This window comes from Pomacea canaliculata, linkage group LG8 (genome assembly GCF_003073045.1).
Source record: "Pomacea canaliculata isolate SZHN2017 linkage group LG8, ASM307304v1, whole genome shotgun sequence".
NCBI classification, from domain to species: domain Eukaryota; kingdom Metazoa; phylum Mollusca; class Gastropoda; order Architaenioglossa; family Ampullariidae; genus Pomacea; species Pomacea canaliculata.
In genome coordinates this window covers 15,029,997-15,048,596 of record NC_037597.1, presented here as the reverse complement: position 1 = coordinate 15,048,596, position 18,600 = coordinate 15,029,997, and the positions used below count along the sequence as shown (strand labels likewise).

At 41.6% G+C, this 18,600-nt stretch overlaps 1 protein-coding gene and 1 long non-coding RNA gene across 2 annotated transcripts in view; both read right to left on the bottom strand.

Moving 5' to 3' along the window:
- Positions 1 to 570: 570 nt before the first annotated feature.
- Positions 571 to 17,209, bottom strand: LOC112570422. Its single transcript, XR_003100627.1, has 4 exons — positions 13,288 to 17,209; positions 4,754 to 4,889; positions 3,961 to 4,240; positions 571 to 3,802 (listed from the first exon to the last, which is right to left on the bottom strand). It is a non-coding gene; the product is annotated as an uncharacterized LOC112570422 (long non-coding RNA).
- A 71-nt stretch (positions 17,210 to 17,280) lies between these two features.
- LOC112570750 (gephyrin-like) overlaps positions 17,281 to 18,600 on the bottom strand; it is a 36,114-nt gene continuing 34,794 nt past the window's right edge. Inside the window, 1 exon segment of the mRNA XM_025249348.1 lies at positions 17,281 to 18,599. Coding sequence (XP_025105133.1) covers positions 18,539 to 18,599 — 61 coding nt within the window. The 3' untranslated portion in view covers positions 17,281 to 18,538.

Below are 18,600 nucleotides of genomic sequence, written 5' to 3'. Positions count from 1 at the left end.
CGTGCGTTTGTGTACGTGCGCCTGTGTGTAAATAAAAGCGCGTGCTTGTGGAGATGAGCAAATGAATGGCTGGAAATGAATGACATCATTTCATTATGCTTGTACGTCATTTTCGTATATCAGCCACGTCGTAATGCTTATAGAATTGATAATAACCGTGTATTTTGACGTTTAAGCTTTTTGTCGTTGGACTCACCAATTGGTATCTTTGTAGCGACATACCCAAGGCATCTATTATTTTGTTGATGACATGATCCGATACTGTTCACTGTTATTGCCTCAGTCATAGTCTCTGTGGAACGTGTGACTCTGTATCGTACGCCGCGTTTATCGCTACACCGCTTATCATGCTATCATTACCTACGGACTTTGTAACCTCTGTTTTCAACCTACTAAATACTAGCGACGAAAGGTGAGTGATGGGCAGCAAGCAAAGCAAGCAAGCGGGTGAGAAAGAGAGAGAGAGAAAGAAAGATGGTAGAATTGTTACACAGATTATTATTATGTATAAACAATGTACAGACTTTCTCTGTCAACAGTTAAAGCATCCTCCCCCAACCCCCAACAGTACCCTATCTTTTTCTGCCATTTATCTTGCATCCCCATCGTTCCTTCCTTCTACCGTCCCCTTCTCCATCAACTGATCTCCCCCACCACCTCGTGCCGTGCTTTCTTTGACATGCTTCTCTCTCAACGCTGTCCCCTATGTTATCAAGATGTACATTTTGTTCCATGTGCTTGAATTTGATCCCATCACAGCGAATCGATCAATCGATGTGTGTGTATTTATGAGGGACTTTTTTTTTGTTGTTGTTGTTTTTAACGGATCAATAAATGGATCTTTGTTCAAGGCCTTTGTGCGGCTCTATAAATGGAGATTACCACTAACCCACTCTCTCCCCTCCCCCCTGTCACTAAAGCAACCATTTGTTGTACCAAAAATAAATTTATTTTATCATGACGACAATAATTTTGTGTTACAAAAAGAAAAAAAAAACTGTAATATTGTGGTCCCTGATTCAGTTCTCTCCCTTTTTAAGTCTGCCTCAAGAACGATGTTGCTAACCTTTGAACCTACTGCGATGTGATTCAGTTGTTCGGCATCGCTGATGATGTGAAGCCATGATGTTAAAAGCTGAGCTGAGCATTGACGACAAAGTGCAAAGTTACCATTGCAGTTCGAACGCGCTATCCAAACATCATAGAACTTCAGGATGTAAATACACGATTCATGTCGCGCGCGCACGCATGCATGCACACACACACACACGTACAGAAAGCTTGAGTTAACCCTAGTCCCCGTGTTATCATTCAGTTTCAGTTCTGACCCTAAAGTACCCGACAGGAGGCCTGTTGGAAAGGGCCGGCCGATTTAAACTCAGGTGTAGTGATACAAATGGAAGATGGCTAGCGTATACACTGGTTGGTTATTTATGGAATGACTTCTCATATATATTTTTTTTTGCGTTGGAGAGTCTAGTAATGGCGTTGACACGAGCTGTTCGTTGTTTGTCAATGTAATATTAAAGTTCAAATTCTTCTCAATACACAACGCACTGAGTTATTATTATTGGTTTATTTCCTTCAAACAGTCATGAGTGTGTTGGTGTACGTGCGTGCCTATGTTGAGGAGGGCCTGGTGACTCTCTATTCTATGAGTAAACAAAACATGCTCTACACACTAATTTTGACTGCAAAAACAGCCAAACCATCTGTAGTCAGCAAACATCGAGAGTCCGACAACTGTTTTCCTAGAATAAACAAATCCGACATCAGAAAAATGAATCAAAGCCTGTCTGACAGGTGGGAGGGGGAAGGGAAGGGAGTTAACCGCTTATGACGCACAATTGAAATCGATGTAAACATTTGTGTACCTTTCATTCAAAACACAGAGCGACCTGTTTATGACAGAAAAAAAGCACTCTACACACACAGCCAGATAAGACCATTATCGTCAAAATAGTCTGAGATGTAAACTTTACTATTAATAAAAAAAAACAAGTAAACTTTCAGCGTGACAGTTATCCCCCCTTTCCTTCCCTCACATGAGGTTTGTTGAAATCTCGAGGGTAAAGAAATGGATGGCTCAAACATCTAAGGAAGAAGAATAGTGATGATGACAACGAGGACGACTACACAGGCGGCAGTGATGTTGAGTGGATTACCAATGTATGATGAGTAATACCAAGTGTTCGATAAGTGCTTGCTAATGCCTTTCTCTGGGACCATGAGTAGTATCACAGTTCAGAAAGGTGTTGGCATCTCTTCCTTAAGAAGAAGATTTCATATATTTGCTAAGTGACATCGCCAGAGAAACGTGTTTTGATGAAGGCTGGCAGACGAATGAGACTCACACAAACACTCTCACAGACCCCACGTCAAGTAATACTATATGTATACCTAAAAATGAAAGCCCAAATAAAAAATAAAAAAAAAAAACCACGACCTCATCCACCCATACCTCCCAATGATTCACAAATCAAACTTTTCATCAGCCTCGTTTCTAACAGACAAAGGATGAAGGAAGAATAAAATGGAAGGTAGATAGCAATAAACAGTGGCGATGTCGGGTATTATTCTTCAACAAAACCACTCGCCGTACTCGTGAAACGATGTTATGTTTCCATAGTTACAATGGGATACCCAAACCTCGTAGACACTATGTTTCTTTACCCCAGGGCATCTTTACCACCGAGCTGTAATCACGCCTCCAGATGTAAAACAACATCTGCGGATCTGAACACCATTATAGCTTCAGAAACAAGATTCTTGGACTTGAGTTCTCCAAGCTGTCCCCAGGGCAACGCCTTACCCTCGCTTCATGACTACAGCGCCACCCGTCTACCCGACATAAACAGACCTCAGTCTGTATGTCATTCATAAACATCCGGAATCGGACTCAACCAGCACACGCCCACCTGCATCCTCCGCTGGAAAATTCCCATAAACACACCTATGGGTCGGGCTGGCTGCTCGTCCGTATCTTCTTTCCACACATAAGGGTCCTCATAATTTGTAGATAATGATGGCAGCCCTAAAAGCACTTTTGTGTAGGGAAAATAGATACGAATTCCCGTGTAAACTAGATTTGAACTGAATTTCACGAGCATCTGTGTCTGTTTTCCATACACAGAAGGAAGTACCATGTTTATGTATATACTCACACTCCATTACATGTATTATGACCACTTAAGCTTTATGTTTTCTCGGTCTCTCTCACAAAAAGTTTCCCTTAAAGACATAGCTTACAGAAGCAGCAAAGATGCAGCTGGATGTTTCTGTAAAGGTATGACGGTGATGATGCAGCGAAGTGATACAGCGGCTTTACTTTGCACCGAGGCCTGGTTCAAAATGTTTACATGGAGCGTACGAACAGAGTGAAGGAAGCTAAAGTACTGGCAGAAAAACATATCTAATATATATATATAATCCTCCAGTATAAAGACGATATATTGGTCTTGAATAATAAAAGACCATCTTACAAGTGGCATAATACGACGAACGTACACTTACCTTGCATACGCATGACGTAGTACACACACACACAACGCTTGACGAGCCCCCGTAAATGACGATGAGGATGAAGAGACTTGTAGGTGAATCCAAGAGGCACAAGTTGAGAGGAATGTCACTAAGAGAGTATAAAGATGGCGGATGAAGACTGTTCTTTTCCCGCTCACTTGGTCATTTTGAGAGCAACTCTCTTATATATGACGTCTTTTTCTGCTTTAAGTGACGTGGAATAAATGACGCACACATTATATATGACGTCTTTTTCTGCTTCAAGTGACGTGGAATAAATCTAAGACATAAAAAATGTCAACATCACTAAACACCATGTTACAACATAGAAGCGTAACAAAGCCCATACCGTAATCTTCAAAATTTAAGAAATATCTTCAGATATATTCCAATACGACTAGCATTACAATTATGGCAACACGCAAGCTTGCTTTGTACCTATGAAGGTAAAGAAAAGCGTGCCCAAGATGGGATTTGAACCGCGGACGGCAGGGATCCTGTTGTTGTTACTGTTGTGTTTGGAAGGGGGAAATTCTTCCACCCAATAGCGATTGTGGGAGGGGGAAGGAGAAGCCGGGGATCCTCATCCTCAAACGATGTGCCGAGAGACCGCACGTGTCACGACGCCGTCACGCACAACACTTGCTGGACTCTGTGCAGCAGACCGGAACTGGTTGATGCGTGCGCATTAGCACCGGACACACCCCATCAGCACGCGCTGAAACAAAAGCATAGCTTGAAAGTTTTCACTCTAATTATTCACGGATGGTTGATTTGCGGGTATTTATTTCAGCCGTTTATGAGCTAGACTTTGGGTTGTGTCTAAGAGGTTCATTCGAGGGTAGAGGTGGCTGTAGGGAGGGTAGGTGAGGAGGGAGAGTGGGATGAGGGAAGAGGGCATAACTGGTGTGCGAGGACCAACACACGGACGCATAACCCTCCTTGTTCATTCATGCATTCGTTCAGCTAGGAACAAGATGAACTTTTCCACCTCCGAGTCTAATACGGGAAACTCGAAAAAACGCAACCCGTCCAAAACATAAATAAATAGATATCAACAAAAACAAACTCACATGCTGACTACATGCGAGTGTGGAGGTAAGACATTGACAGTTTTTAGGGGGTCAAGGTTAAAGTAAAAGCACATGGCCTAGTGGAAGGCACCTTAAGATGCTCTTGTTTTTTGTTGATTTTTTAGGGGGTGGATGGGGTGTTCTTACCTCTTACTTACCTAGTGCACGCTGTTTTCAGAAAGGACGGTCTTGCCAGTCCCTGCAGAAGTCTGGCAGCGATCCAGCAACGATTAACTCATCCAGACTGCCTCTGTTTTGGCTCCTCTCAGCCCCCACCCCTGATGAGGCCTGTTGCTGGAGGGAACCAAAAAGAACCGTAAACTTTCGATTGTCAACAAACCCCACTCTGCTTTCTAGTAAATACGGTTCTTAAGGCAGGCACCTGCGAGAAGAATCGTTAATGTAGTGGTTAGCGATAAGGGGAGGCCAAGAGAGAAAGAGAGAAAAAGGGAAAAGACATAGGAAGGAAGATATGGATTTGTGGTAGTGTGGTGAAATTATAAGAAGATGAATTCACATTCAGATTTTTCTCGGCCTTAAAAATTTAAACACTCGCGTCATGCACTTCACCCTCCACCACTCACCCTTAACCCCTCGTCCAAACACGCAGCAAGGCGAAGCGAAATCTTTTTGCAGGTCCGACCCTTCTGCACTTTGTAAAGAAAACAGGGAAACAATCTATGACACTCTCAAGGTTAGCAGATGTACGAGGCAGGGATGTAGAGCAAGCAAGACGAGAGTTCATTACACTATCAGTTCAGTCGACTACTTTCCCTTGACGTACTAACGTCAACTTCTTTTAACGCAAGCACGCTTTGGCGATACAACGCTGACGTCAACGCTGATACAACGCTGACGTCACGAGGCTTTATTGAAAATCGTGGCTGAAGACTAGTTCCTGCAACACTAGGACTTGAAGGAAAGCTATGCTAATTCATGTCTTGTTGGTTCTAACGGCCATAGATATTGTCGTTCTGCTTTACCTTTAAAGTAACAAATCTTACAGTTTCACAGAACATTGACAGAAGCCGATGTATTACTACACCAAATGGATTAAGTCAACAGGATGTTTACAAAATATCAAGGGTCAATTTTTCAAAGAAACTCTGTGTGTGTGTGTGTGTGTGTGTACGCGTACAACATGCATGGATGCGTACGTGGCAATGTGTGCATGCAAGTGTTTCTTTCTCTTCCAGCGCAGGAGCACACGTTATTTATCGTTCCCCCCACAAGCACTTAAGCGATTTATAGGCAAAGACATCCTTCAGAATTACAGCTAATGGCTTACAACCATAAGGCAGACATTAGGAACGCATTAGCATAAAACAGCCTTAAAATTATTTTTCATAGAAACAAAAAAGCCACGCAGAGTGAGTATAACGTTACCCAGCATCTCATCTTTGCCCCACTTTAAGGGCTGGACCATCATAAGCCTGGAGCAAGTTGCAGCTTGCTAACCTCCTGATAGTATTCACTAGTCAGTCAGGTCGCTGACCGTATAACGGTTGTATAAAACCTTTGCCAAACTCAGCCAAACTGTATTTGTCCGGTTAAGAACGGTCTTAGCTAAGGTAGCTTAACTTCTTAAGTCGCTCACCAACAGTCGGGAGATTTCAAGTCTGCGCTGAGACATCTTAATAGAACTGGTGTACACGCGTGTTGCTGGGACCCAATTTATTCCATCAGCAAGATGCACGTGCCTGTGCTTGGGGCATACATTTATGCAGCAGGCAGATTGGTGCAAGCTTCAGTACCGTGCACATAATGCGCCACATTCGTCATGCCAATGTTCCAGAAGATGTATCAACGCCACAGAGAGAGTGTGAGTGAGTGAGAGTGAGTGTGAATGTGTGAGTGTGTGCATGCACTCGTGTAGGTGTGTGCACATGCCTCTGTGTTACAGTGCTTGTACTGTAAATGAAATATCACGAGCGTATGTGGCAGCGTCCTCAGCAGGGAGATTGAGAGAAGGGGGATAAGGACAAAAGAGCGGCTTGTTTTAGGTATGAGACGGCAACGAAACATTCTACTGGCAGGCTGATACCGTTACATTTTTCTTTTCTTTTTATTCTTTTCTTTTTTTTTTTTTTTTTTTGGTGGGGAAGAGGGGAGGTGCTAGACCAGGGGTGGGAAAGTTTACTTTTTGCTGGCCGGTCTCAAAATTGTAAGCTATGCGGCGGGCCGGTAAAATACAAAAAAAAAAAGACCACAGTTGACTACACAACAAACTTACTGATAATGGAATGGACAACAAATGAGTACATCATGGCGTTCACTTAGAGAATTTATTGTCTAAAGTGAAGCTGTTTGAATTCGCTCACAATAAAACTTTAAAACCCGCCTTTCCTTGGAATGGAGCCGCCCTCAATTTTCTCTAACGATGTCAGTCATGCTATTTGTTATCTTTGTATTTTGTCAAAAATTAAATTTCAATCAAATTAACTTAGGCTGAATAAAAGAAAAGAAAACAAATGCACTTTATATTAGACGGCGGACGGACCGGTCCAGAGACGTCCGCGGGCCGTAGTTTGCCCACGCCTGTGCTAAACAATTAATGAGCTGAAGTTCTTTAAGGTCCCATCGACCTCGATGGTCACATCGAGACCTCAAAATTAAATGCTATAAGACTGGTATGGCAGTTTAAGTTAATTTTTGCCAAACTTTTATTTCTGTTAGAAAGGAAATTACAAACTGCTCATATGTTCTTGAAAAGAAAACCACCATTTTAAATGTTGATAATGACATATAGCGCAATATTTTTGAAATAATGCACTGAAATCTGTAGCTATGTTTTTGATATTTTATCTAACTCAGTTTTGTTAGTATTCAGCAGGACATGGTGGACAGTTACAACACTGTTGCGTGAAGTGCACCTTAGGAAGGGGGAATAGGAGGGTGAAGGGTTCGTTTAATGCGAAGCCATCAGCTAGAGTGCCATCAGCCTCAAGTGCTCGTAAAGTATAACCTGTTCTTCTGTCTGCATAACACTAACATAACAACAAGCTATGTGTACCAGCTCATGGCCCCTCCTGATCCTTTTAGCCGCTCCCGCCAGCGGGATTCGAACGTAAAGCGTCCTTAGGTTCGGGGAGCGGGTGGCGCGGGAGAAAGGTCAGGCGGGAGGTAATGATGACCTTAAAATACGGTTTTGCCCGGAGGTCAGGCACTGGTGTACCCTGGTACAGTAAACAATTCAGTAAATGCATTCACTGTAACTAAATGTAATCTGTATGTTGTAAGAGCACTACCTGTAATTGTGGATTAATAAAGTTGTATAAACAAACAAAATGAAATGAAAAAAAATTACCATCAACTTATCATACCTGTCCACTTTCCCAATCCTAACCCTTCCTTCCATTTAATCCGTACCACCACTCGACACGGGTAGGAAATCCACCCTGACAGGCAGTTCAACATCTGAATTTGCTCCATCACGCGCTGGGGCCGCTAGGTGTAGTCTGGAGGGCCACCTGTGTGTCACAGGAAGTTCCACGGAACGCAGCATCTTCATAAGCCGCTAGGGATGATGGGATGGCCAGTGACAGCTTGTCGCAGTCCGCTGTGCGGTCCATCTGTTTCCCAGCTTCAGTCTTCTGGTGGGTCTGGGGTTTGCGACCTGAACTACATCTCTGCTGAGGAGAATACAAGGTCGGGGTGTGGACCGATAACAACAACGAGTGTGTGTAACAGTGCGATGCTGGTGAGTAGATGATGCTGAAACTTTTTTTCAGCCATTTCTAATTAGATCCCCCCTCTTATGAAATATGAGCTACAAATATCAGAGAGGGGAAAGTAAAAAATAGTCTACAACCTACTGGAAATGGTCCGGACATCTGACAAAACCTGTAACTGTGTACATATACAAAACTATACGCAGATAACATAAGTACCACCTTTCAGCGCTACACCTGAATATGAAATGAAAAATCCAACAAAAATAATGATTTACCACAGTTTATTTTTAAAACTGCAGAAAGTGAATGTTTCAGAAAAAAAAATATTGTCTTCCCCAGTAAAGATGGGGGTGTTGGAGGAATCAGAAGCACAAACCACATGAACAGTGTTGCAACATGCCTCCACCCCCTGAACACACCCACCTCTCCATCCCCAATGGGAATCGCACACACGCGCTTTTGGTTAGCCAGATGCACTCGCAAGGTATAAGTCTTCAGCCTCCGAAGCTGACATCCTCGGCATCGTGTGCCGCGCTCTTCGCAATCGTTCTAACAACCGGAAGTGGCAGTCATGCGTAGAGCCGCTACACTGCCGACTAGAAGAGAAAAAGTCGGTAGTTTGGTGGCGAAAGGAGTCGAGTGCTTACACAGATTTTCTTTCAAGCGCGCACTCGCAAACATAACAAGTAAGACTCCCCTCCTGCAATCACTTCGCTCATCAGTTGTTTTTTTATTTTTTTTTTTTCAGGTCAGAGAATGTCCTCCAGTATCCACTCACCCGCCGTCTGCTATCTTCTAAGTCTCTTTTTTGTTTGTTTTGTTTTGTTTGTGCTTTTTTGTTGTTTGTAGCTAACGGTGAGTGTAGAAAAACGAATTATCGCTACATACAGAACGTCATCTACATAAAAATTTGTCTAAAAACTTCTGTTGCTGGGTTTGCATGGTAAAGTTGCAAAACAGCCTGGCAAAGAAGTTGGGACTGTTTGTGGAGAATCTTCCCAAAAGTGGCAGGATGTTGATGAATATGACTTGCTGAGCGACAGAAGGAATAAATCAAGGCGTAAATGAGCGAAAGGAACGAAAAACAACAGAGCTGAATATAGAAAGAATGTTCACAAATACTGGTATATCTCTGACTTTTCTCGTTTCTAAATATATCTAATTATTTTGCTGTGCGTTGTAAGACTAGTTTTTGTCTGCGCATGTATGTATTGAAGGACGTACACGTACCATTCTTAAAGGCACAAATAATCAAATCTCTCTAAAAGAGTTTAAACATCATGATTTCCACCCATTCATGTAAGTATTTTTTCTTGTATAGGCCACACACTCAATATACCCAAGATTTCATCCAATTTCTAGAATATCATACCTTGCTGAACAAATTCAGAATATCCTCATTTAAAATAAAACAATCGCCGCCAATGTACGCACTCAATTTTTTTCACATGTTGTGGACATAACATAACAAAGAATGAAGAAAACAAGAAGAAATAAATGAATGAATGTTGTTTAAAATAACGAATAATCTAATTTACACAAAAATCGTGGGTACTTCGCTAAACTTCAGTCTGCAAATCGCTTAAAGTATCTAGAAAGTCATTCTGGACATTAACTGTGATGAATAAAATATATTTGTATGTGGAATGACCAAAGAAACATTTAAATGGCAGCGCAAAGTTTGTATGCATAAGGATTTTTTTCCCCAGGAGTTAATTAACATGGCGACGAGAATATCAATTCAAGTTTGCTAGTACTATGCTGACGTAAGCAAGCCCCGGATGCTACACTCACTGCAAGTCTCGTTTCGAGGCTGGCTGGCGGTTGTGTAAAGAGAAAAGCTTTGTTTACAAAGTGTGCAGTCAGCAGCATTGCCCTCCTCCAATCGCTCTCCTTTCATAAAGTCCGCTAATGGTGGCACTGCGCCGGTGAGGAGGATGCTGCGAGCTGTCAACACGCAAATGTGCTGATCTTGTCGAACTGGGCGGTCTATTTATAGCTCCTAGCCCACCACAAAAAAGCAAGTGAGGAAAGCACGCATTTAGGAACACAAGTAAACATCATTTTAGCAACAGGTTTCAAAAGGACTGTAAAGACGAAAGGTGTGCGTGGCATGATGCCATTTCTTTCATGTGTGTTATTTTCTCCTTGAAGTCAGATGAAACTAATCGCTGCATTTTCTCCCCAGAAAATCAAACGGGATGGATTCTCGACTTTTAAGTGAGCCACAGACCGTACTGACTCAGATTGGGAACAACAGACAAATTACTGTAGTGCAGAACTTTGTGTGTTCTTCACAGAATATTGCAGAAGCCACCCGTTAGGCCTGCAAAAGCATCCAAATCGTGCAAGAAAACTTGTCCAAGACCAATTTTCCTGCAGCGTGAACTGTATGGTCCTATGGAAACTCTGCGAGAGGCCACTAAGTTCATATAAAGAACGAGTTTTTAAATGTAATGTAATCAACAGGCAAATAAAATCTTCTTTTTATTATTATTATTATTATTATTATTAAAGATTTTGTGCATACATTGGTTTGTTTCTAAAGTTACAAGCCCAACCATCTTATCCCCTCACACTCCTTCCCAACAGCAGTGCTCCTTCAGCCAGGTCAGGCTTCTAAAAAGAAGCCCTTGAAAAAGCACAAGAGACCAAATGAAACAGGAAAGGGATGAATTAAACACGAAATATGCATGAATAAAACGAAAAATGGAGGAATAAAGCAGGCGGATGTTGGCGAGGGTTAGCGTTCGGGAAGAGACAGTTAAAGAACAAGACTAACAGCCCGGTATCTCTTATCGCCCACTCGTGAACGTTGGCGCGGGAGACAACTCGACAGTCCATCCCTGATTTCCCCAGTGGACATTGTCTCTGGGAAGTAATGAGGAGGACATGATCTTTTCATCTTCAGTATTTTCTTGCATCCTCGTCTGGGGCACTGTCCGCCTCGCTTTCGGTTCGTTAGTCACTGCGATTTTGAGTTCCAGCAAATGACGTCCATCAGCGGACGTTCTCCTCACATCGCATCCCTAACGGCTGCCGGTGAGAAAAACAGCGCAGCAGCCAACCGTGCAGGACAAACACACACCCAGGTACATGCTGTCATCGAGGCTATTTTCGTAGAACCATTTCTTTTCCTTGAATGTTGGAAGAGGAGACAGATTGGGACCAAAGAGACTGCAGACGAGAAGAGTGGGCGGATGATGTGTGGATGCAAAAAGCGGCATCTTCCATTTGGCTGATGAACTTTGTACCGGGCTAAAAGTCTTCCACGAATGGTTGCTATGCCATCTTTAGTTCCGGTTCACTGAATATATTCAGAAAAATCTACTTCCTCCCATCTGAAGTGTTGTCCCTGGAGTAGGGGCGTTGTGGTGTTTATAGGGCGCTATAATCAGCAAGTCAGAGGAACTAATTACTGTCTGTAGCAGTTTAATCTAAAGAGGCATGCAGTTATCATCATCAGCCCCTTGGCTCTGAAATTGTCAATATAACATCCTCCAATACTAATTTATTTGTTAGATAAAACCCGTTTAGTGTGATTAGGCATGTTGACACCAGCATATTTTCATGATTTCAGTTTGAATCATCGGACGATGAAAGAGACCCTTGTAATTTCTCTTATTAAACACAAATTCCTATTTTTAAAATTTTTCTATATTTACTTATTTTTAGAACAGTTTTAAGTTTTACAAGCATGTTGTGCAACTGGCCTCTGAAAGCCAGACTGTGTCGTGAGCTGTATTCACCGAATCAGGCGTATTAAATATTGAACCTCTGCCCCTTGACGATGATCCAGTTAGAAATGTGTCTGATTTATGGCCCCTTGGGAATAAGATTCCTAACGAGATTCAATGTTGTTTGGTAAAAGTGGCAGCAAGTATCCTCCCGTTGTTGTTGGGCACACAGTCTAGCTAATCATAGTTCTGCTATTAGTTTGATTTATGTATGAATATTAAAAAGTTTTGACATTTTATTCATCGAATTATTAATATTTTATTATTAAATTATCATTATTGTAGGTGTAAAATTTTATTTTTGTTGTGATTCAGAAGTGGAGTGACCTTAATTCTACTTACCTCCCGTCAGACGCCAGTAGCTGACTGACTGACCCACAATGGTTTTTGTTTTCACATCTGGTGCTCTCTCAAACGGCGTGAGTTAGTGCAAGACGTTTAATTATAATTTAAATGTCTTACAAATTCTGAATTTTTTCTCGCGACTGTTTAGTGTTTAGTCTAATTTCATGCAAATATCTTTGTTTTCCGTGTCCTCGTAGTTACCCACAAAAACAAAACAATGAACAGAGAAGACGGTTAATAAAGTAACGTTTGCATGCAAGTCTGAAACGCCTAGAAATGGTTTTTTTCCTGTAATTTCACCACATCAGCATAAGCTGCCATCCACATTTTCTTTTTATTGTTTAATTTGTTTTCTTGGAGATTTTGTAGTAGACGTCCTGGAGAAGGAGTTTTGGAACGAAATGAAGCAAGGTAATGGTAATGAGAAATCATAAAACACGGGCAATAAATATTTATTAAGATATAATATATATATAAATCTGAGCTTCTGCTAATACACCTGTAGATGTTGTCGGGGCATGCCGCAGGAAAGAGGGACAGAGACAAAATCCGGAGTGTCACAATCAAGAAAATTGCCCAAGGAATCTTAACCTTTACATGTAAGGATTACTGCGAGATGGCTGCTCAAAGTATGTAAGATAAACAGAAAAGAAACAGCAGAGAAAATTCCCATGTTTTGCTTAGTCTGTGTGAAATGACAGGACATTTACATACAAAACGATTTAACATCATTCGATTTGTCATTGAAGATACATAAGGGCAAAGCAAAGAACGAAGTTTATAACTAGTGCTTTAAGGTCAGTGGAAAAATAACAAATAGATAAAAAAGAATTGAAATTAAACAGAAAAAAATGTTAACAAATATTAACAGAATATAAACAAGAAGTAGACATATGCTTTAAAAAATAAAAGAAACTAATCAAAAGAGAACCTTACTAGCACTCGGCACACCCTCATGGCATCCTCCTCCGGTGACGGTTAAACACCAGGAAAAGGTGACCCTAAGGTTGATACTCTTTTATCTTGTGTTTAATAACCCACGACTTCAATCATTGACTTCAAAGACTTCTGGTTGACGGTGTTCTCTTGCTCCACAAGAACCTACGATCTTTCTCCAGTACCTGAGGTACTACAATAAAGAAATGTTTTTGTCATAACCTGGCAGTAACTTTGTGAGTAGTCATTTTATTGTATAATAATTTTTATAAAGAGGCTTTCAACACCAAAAAAGATGCTTTGCATACAATCGCACGAGCACATAATTGTCAGTAGACATTAAATGCTTTTTACAAATTTATTCATCAATCAAGTCATTTCCATCTACTTCTTCTCCTCCTCTCTCTCTCTATCACACACACACGGTACACGGAGAAAACCACGTGTCATGTCCAGATGTGGGTTAGCAGATTTACAGACCCAAGAGGTTCGAATCTTTCTATCGTAGTGACATATGCTTTGGCTACTGCACCACCAACCACTTCATCAGAGCAAGCACTCATCAGACACATCGCCGAGAACATCAACATCCTCGCTGTCGGTGACCAGGTCTTTGCTTTGTTTGGTGACGGAAGACAGCGCCATGAAGTAATTCGATTAACCGCTTGAAAAACTGCAAGAAATACCACAGGGGATGGTACTTCTTTGGCGGTGAAACTACAGACCTTCCAATCCGTACAATAACAACTCTTGAAGGGAGTGGTTGACCCTTTAACAAGCAGCATGGCTGATCAGCCCGCACACCTCCACTGCACTCTGAGGATCTGGAAGCCACAGAAGTGAATGATTCTGATGTTTGCGCATCAACAATGCACAGAACACTGATGTTATCGTCTCAATTTTCTATTTGACGAAAAGACATCAACAAAGATATTAGTTCAGTCTTCATTAATTCTACTTCCTGCCACGTGCGTGGTGACGGATAACAAGACGACAACAGAGTAAATCGATGTGCAAGTCGAAAATAAAGGAAAATATTTGCCTTCCAGATCCTTAATCCAAAATAAAAGTATGTAAACAGCCTTCTTCATCATCTCGTGCCTGTTGTAGAGTTGGTTTTCTTATTTGTGTTGACGGGGGAGTGGGTTGGTGTGCGAGTGTTCACAAACACACACCGTATTCTGTCTTTGTCCATCGTGGTGCTTCTGAGAAAAACCTGCCAAACTTAACTGGTGGAAATAATTAAAAGCTTTCCAGAAAATCTGTATGTTTTGAATTCCAAAATAGAAACACAACAACAAAACCAGACTCGCGACGTTAAACTGCCAAACTTTGATAAGAACAGACATTTCCTAAAAAAAAAAAAAAAAATTAATTAGTCGAACACTGACGTAAGGGAAGCCATTACCTATGCTGAGCAGGCTTCATAATTCGTAAATTCAAGCTTGTTGTCAATAGTTGCCTGCAGGGAATGATACCGTGGATTTCCGTCAGTCAAAATACACGGACATCAACTTCACAAGGCCGTGCAGTCCCGGGAAGCGACCGCTGCGATCTTCTGTTTTCCAATTTGTTAACCTCTTCCTTCCTTCAAGAGGTGACCTTTCGCTCTGTTTTGGGGAAAAGTTATTCTGGGTCTGTGTGTCTGTATGTGATATTGTGTATGTTTGTCAATGGAAGATGATGAGGGTATGTCGTGGATTATTCAGCGCATGCGCAGTACACACTCGTCGGTGGTGAAAACGGAAACGGGGGTCTGTTTGTTAGCCACTCTGATGCCTTTACCGAGACATACGAAGGTGGTAAAGATCTCTGTTGTGTTGTCACTGTCGCAACGGTAAATTAATTAAAGGCAGGAGAAAACTAAAAATGTAAATACTTACTGAGTGTTGCTGTTGGACCCAATCTAAATAAAATACTTCCATGTGCACGTCTAAAAGAAGGCAAACCCTTGGTCTCAAGATCTCTTACCCAAAAAACTAAACAAATAAATAAAAAACCTATTTACGCCAGGATCACGACCCACGATTTGGGGTGAATAGGGATCAGGCGGCAGCACTCTCAAGACACGGATTTTTGCCTCAAGAAGATCAATTGTTCCCCTTGTCCGGCAACGATAACGAAACCTGGTGCAGGCGACGACGTACAGGACCAGCAAGGAGCCGAAGAATGGAGGAACAGCTAACCCTTTCTCTGGTCAGCAGTCGATGAAGTTTCCATGATCGCGATGACGTCTTTGATAAGACTTCTTTCCCACCATGCACTTCGCCTAAAATGACAGCATCTCCAGGACCACCCACGACGACTGGGAACAAGTGGCTTGGAAACAACATCCGGGGCCTGGGTACCTCCAGAGCCTTCACCTGTTATCAAGAGTCGGGCGTTCTGCAAGTCTGCGTTTGCCGCGAAACGTTTCGCATGAAAAAAAAACAACAAAAAAAACCCAAAAAAACACGATTTGTGAAACATCAACCCAAAATATTTTCCATCAGCATTAAGCATGACCTGGAAGGTGTGGCCTAAGTGGGATGAATATGAGAATGGACGGATGAAATGTAGTAAGATCCCACAAAAAGAAGGAACAAGTCAGACTGGGATAAAGGCAATAAAACTCATATCGTGACGAAAAAAAATTAATATTTGGAAGAGCGAAATGAAACGATTTCGTATACAAGGACTCGGAAAAAAGATAAAATAAGTAAAAAAGAAAAGAATAAAATAATAAAGCCTCATTTTTTCTACTGTCCAATTTCTCAAGCAATTTCTCCTCTCCATCAAGTTACTTTTCATAACATTTTCATAACACCTTCTCATAATCATTTAGATCATCCTGGATTGACACAAACTTTTTTTCATTGGCACCTCGTAATTAAGAGTTCTGTTTTGTTATTTTTGGAACTCTTTTGAGTTCCGTATGAGTACACTTTAAACTGTTAAGGAGGATCTATTGGTGGGGGTCTGGTGCCAGCAGCCGCGATAAATCCAGCTTCAATAGCGTACATTAAAGTTGTGATTACAATCAAAGCATCAACACACCCGATTCAGGCGCGGTCTCGGAGTAGGAGGTACTGCCCACAGGAAGCCCACAGATTGGAAAGCATATATAAGGATCTTCATTGACTTTATGGCGCCTTACGATGGTGCAGGCTTTTAGCGCCATCTGTTCCAAATGAAGGATAATGAAACAAAAATCTTCTAAGAACATGTCTTTCGTATACATTCAAGTTATCATAAACATACTGAACTTTAAAAATAGTCTTCGCCAATACTGCAGTAATACTTCAACGATGATTGGAAGACCTTTGGAGAAATGAAAGACAGCAGGGAAAAATTTAAAAAAAAATGAAAGAATGAATGAAAAAAAAAAAAAATAACCATACACACAGAAAGAATCGTTCTTTTAATGAGCAAAACCACCCGCCCACACGCATTTGTACTCAGAGGCACAGCTTAGATACAAGTGCAGGGAGACGGCAGGACAAGGTTCCTCAATTCTGCCTTTGCCGCCCACCAGTTTGCAAGGACTTTGGTAATAATTGATCCTGCTAAAAAACCCGAGCCAGGGGCCTGGCCTTTGCGGGCCACGTGCGGGCCGATATCGTGATCGTAACGCCGTCCTCATTCCCCGGGGTGCGACCCTCCGTGCACTTTCTATTGCCCGCTCGCAGACCTACACGGTGCGGCCAAGGAACCGGTCACGATTCCATTTTGCGCGACGACTTTCATTCTTTTCACTCAACCGTCTGCCTGTGAGCAGCTTTTATTTTTAAGCGCCAGCCTCGGTATGACGTGTGTCATCACGCGAGAAGTATTCTGATCAACGGTAGAGAGCTCGGATAAATATCTGACGAGCTGTTCAGGTAGCTGACACCAAGTTTGATGTTGTAAAGAGTCTGGTGTGAGACAGCAGGATGATCTTTCTCATCAATGGACACCGCAGTTTAGAAACAATTTCACAAAATTTCACACACACAAAAAAACCGACTCTCGATACCAAGTTGCAATATATTTATTATACTCAACAAAAATTTTAGTATTCATACCTGTATAATTTTATAATGCGCAAACAGCAATAACAGCTCTCCACAACCTTGTCGGCGAAATTTTCGTTGTACAGATTTCCTACCACAACCACAGTAGATAAAATACCTCATTAACAACCCGGTATCTATCTACATTGTACTAACCCGGAAGTGCTCAGATCTTTTACCCAGAGTAAGCTATTCGCAACTTCCTGCACCAAAATGCGAGAAACCAGCCCAAAATCAGTAAAGCTCAAGTCCAAAACAACGGATAACCTGTTGGGAGGATGTGTGGAAGACTGCGAGGCGATGTAGCGGTGAGGACAGGAGCAGAAAAAGAGCCTGCTGGTGACAGGGACGATAACATGATGAAGATGACAAGGGTAGACCTGACCCGTCCTCATGACATGGGGCTGTCTGGAAGTAATCCCTTCCACTAACATTTGCATCGTGTAGATCCCATGCAAGTGTATGTATACAGTGAAGCCTCGGTTTTCGTTGACATCGTCGATTACCTCGTATTTCATCGGGGTGACCACGTGACCTCGCTGATAATTTTGTGAAAAACAAAGGGCGACCCACGCGTTCTCCTTGCTCAGTGAGGCGTTGTTTCTCGTTGTGTGAGCATCACCCCGCGTCTAGCCAAACGATTCCATTGGTTCCCAGTGTTTTGTGCTTTTTTTATATTGACTGCAAGTGCTAATACTACAATTATAAGTAATTATAAGTGATTACTATGTATACGGTATTCGGTGTAATGTTTATTTTGCGTTTTTCAGTTTCAAAATGAACGCAACCCATGTACCATAAAAATTAATTAATTGGAGTAATATTGATTCGTGTGGAAAAAATTCCCTCGGTTTTCGTCGGTTTCGGATTTCGCTGATTTTTTGCGGACGGATTATTGACGAAAACCGAGGTTTCATTGTATATATAAATATCCCAGGAAAGTCTTTAAAAATCAAAAATCGCATTAACCAATATGTTTTACAGTTTTTAAAAAATCAGCAAACGACAAAACAAAAACAAAAACAAAACAAAAAAAAACAACAAAAGTCGTATTCAAAGATTAGTCTATACTCTATAGTAAACTTCAATTTTAAAAAAATCTTTTCAGATTCGTTTCCCTGATTACAAATTATACCTTTCAGCATTTTATTGTCAACTTAGCGATTGAAAAAATAAATACCCATTATTCGCACTTGACGTGCCACATTTGAAAAACGAGTTTAAAATTTCCCGATGACAATGGCGTCGACCACCTCCCCCTCCTGGATGGCAGTGACTTGTC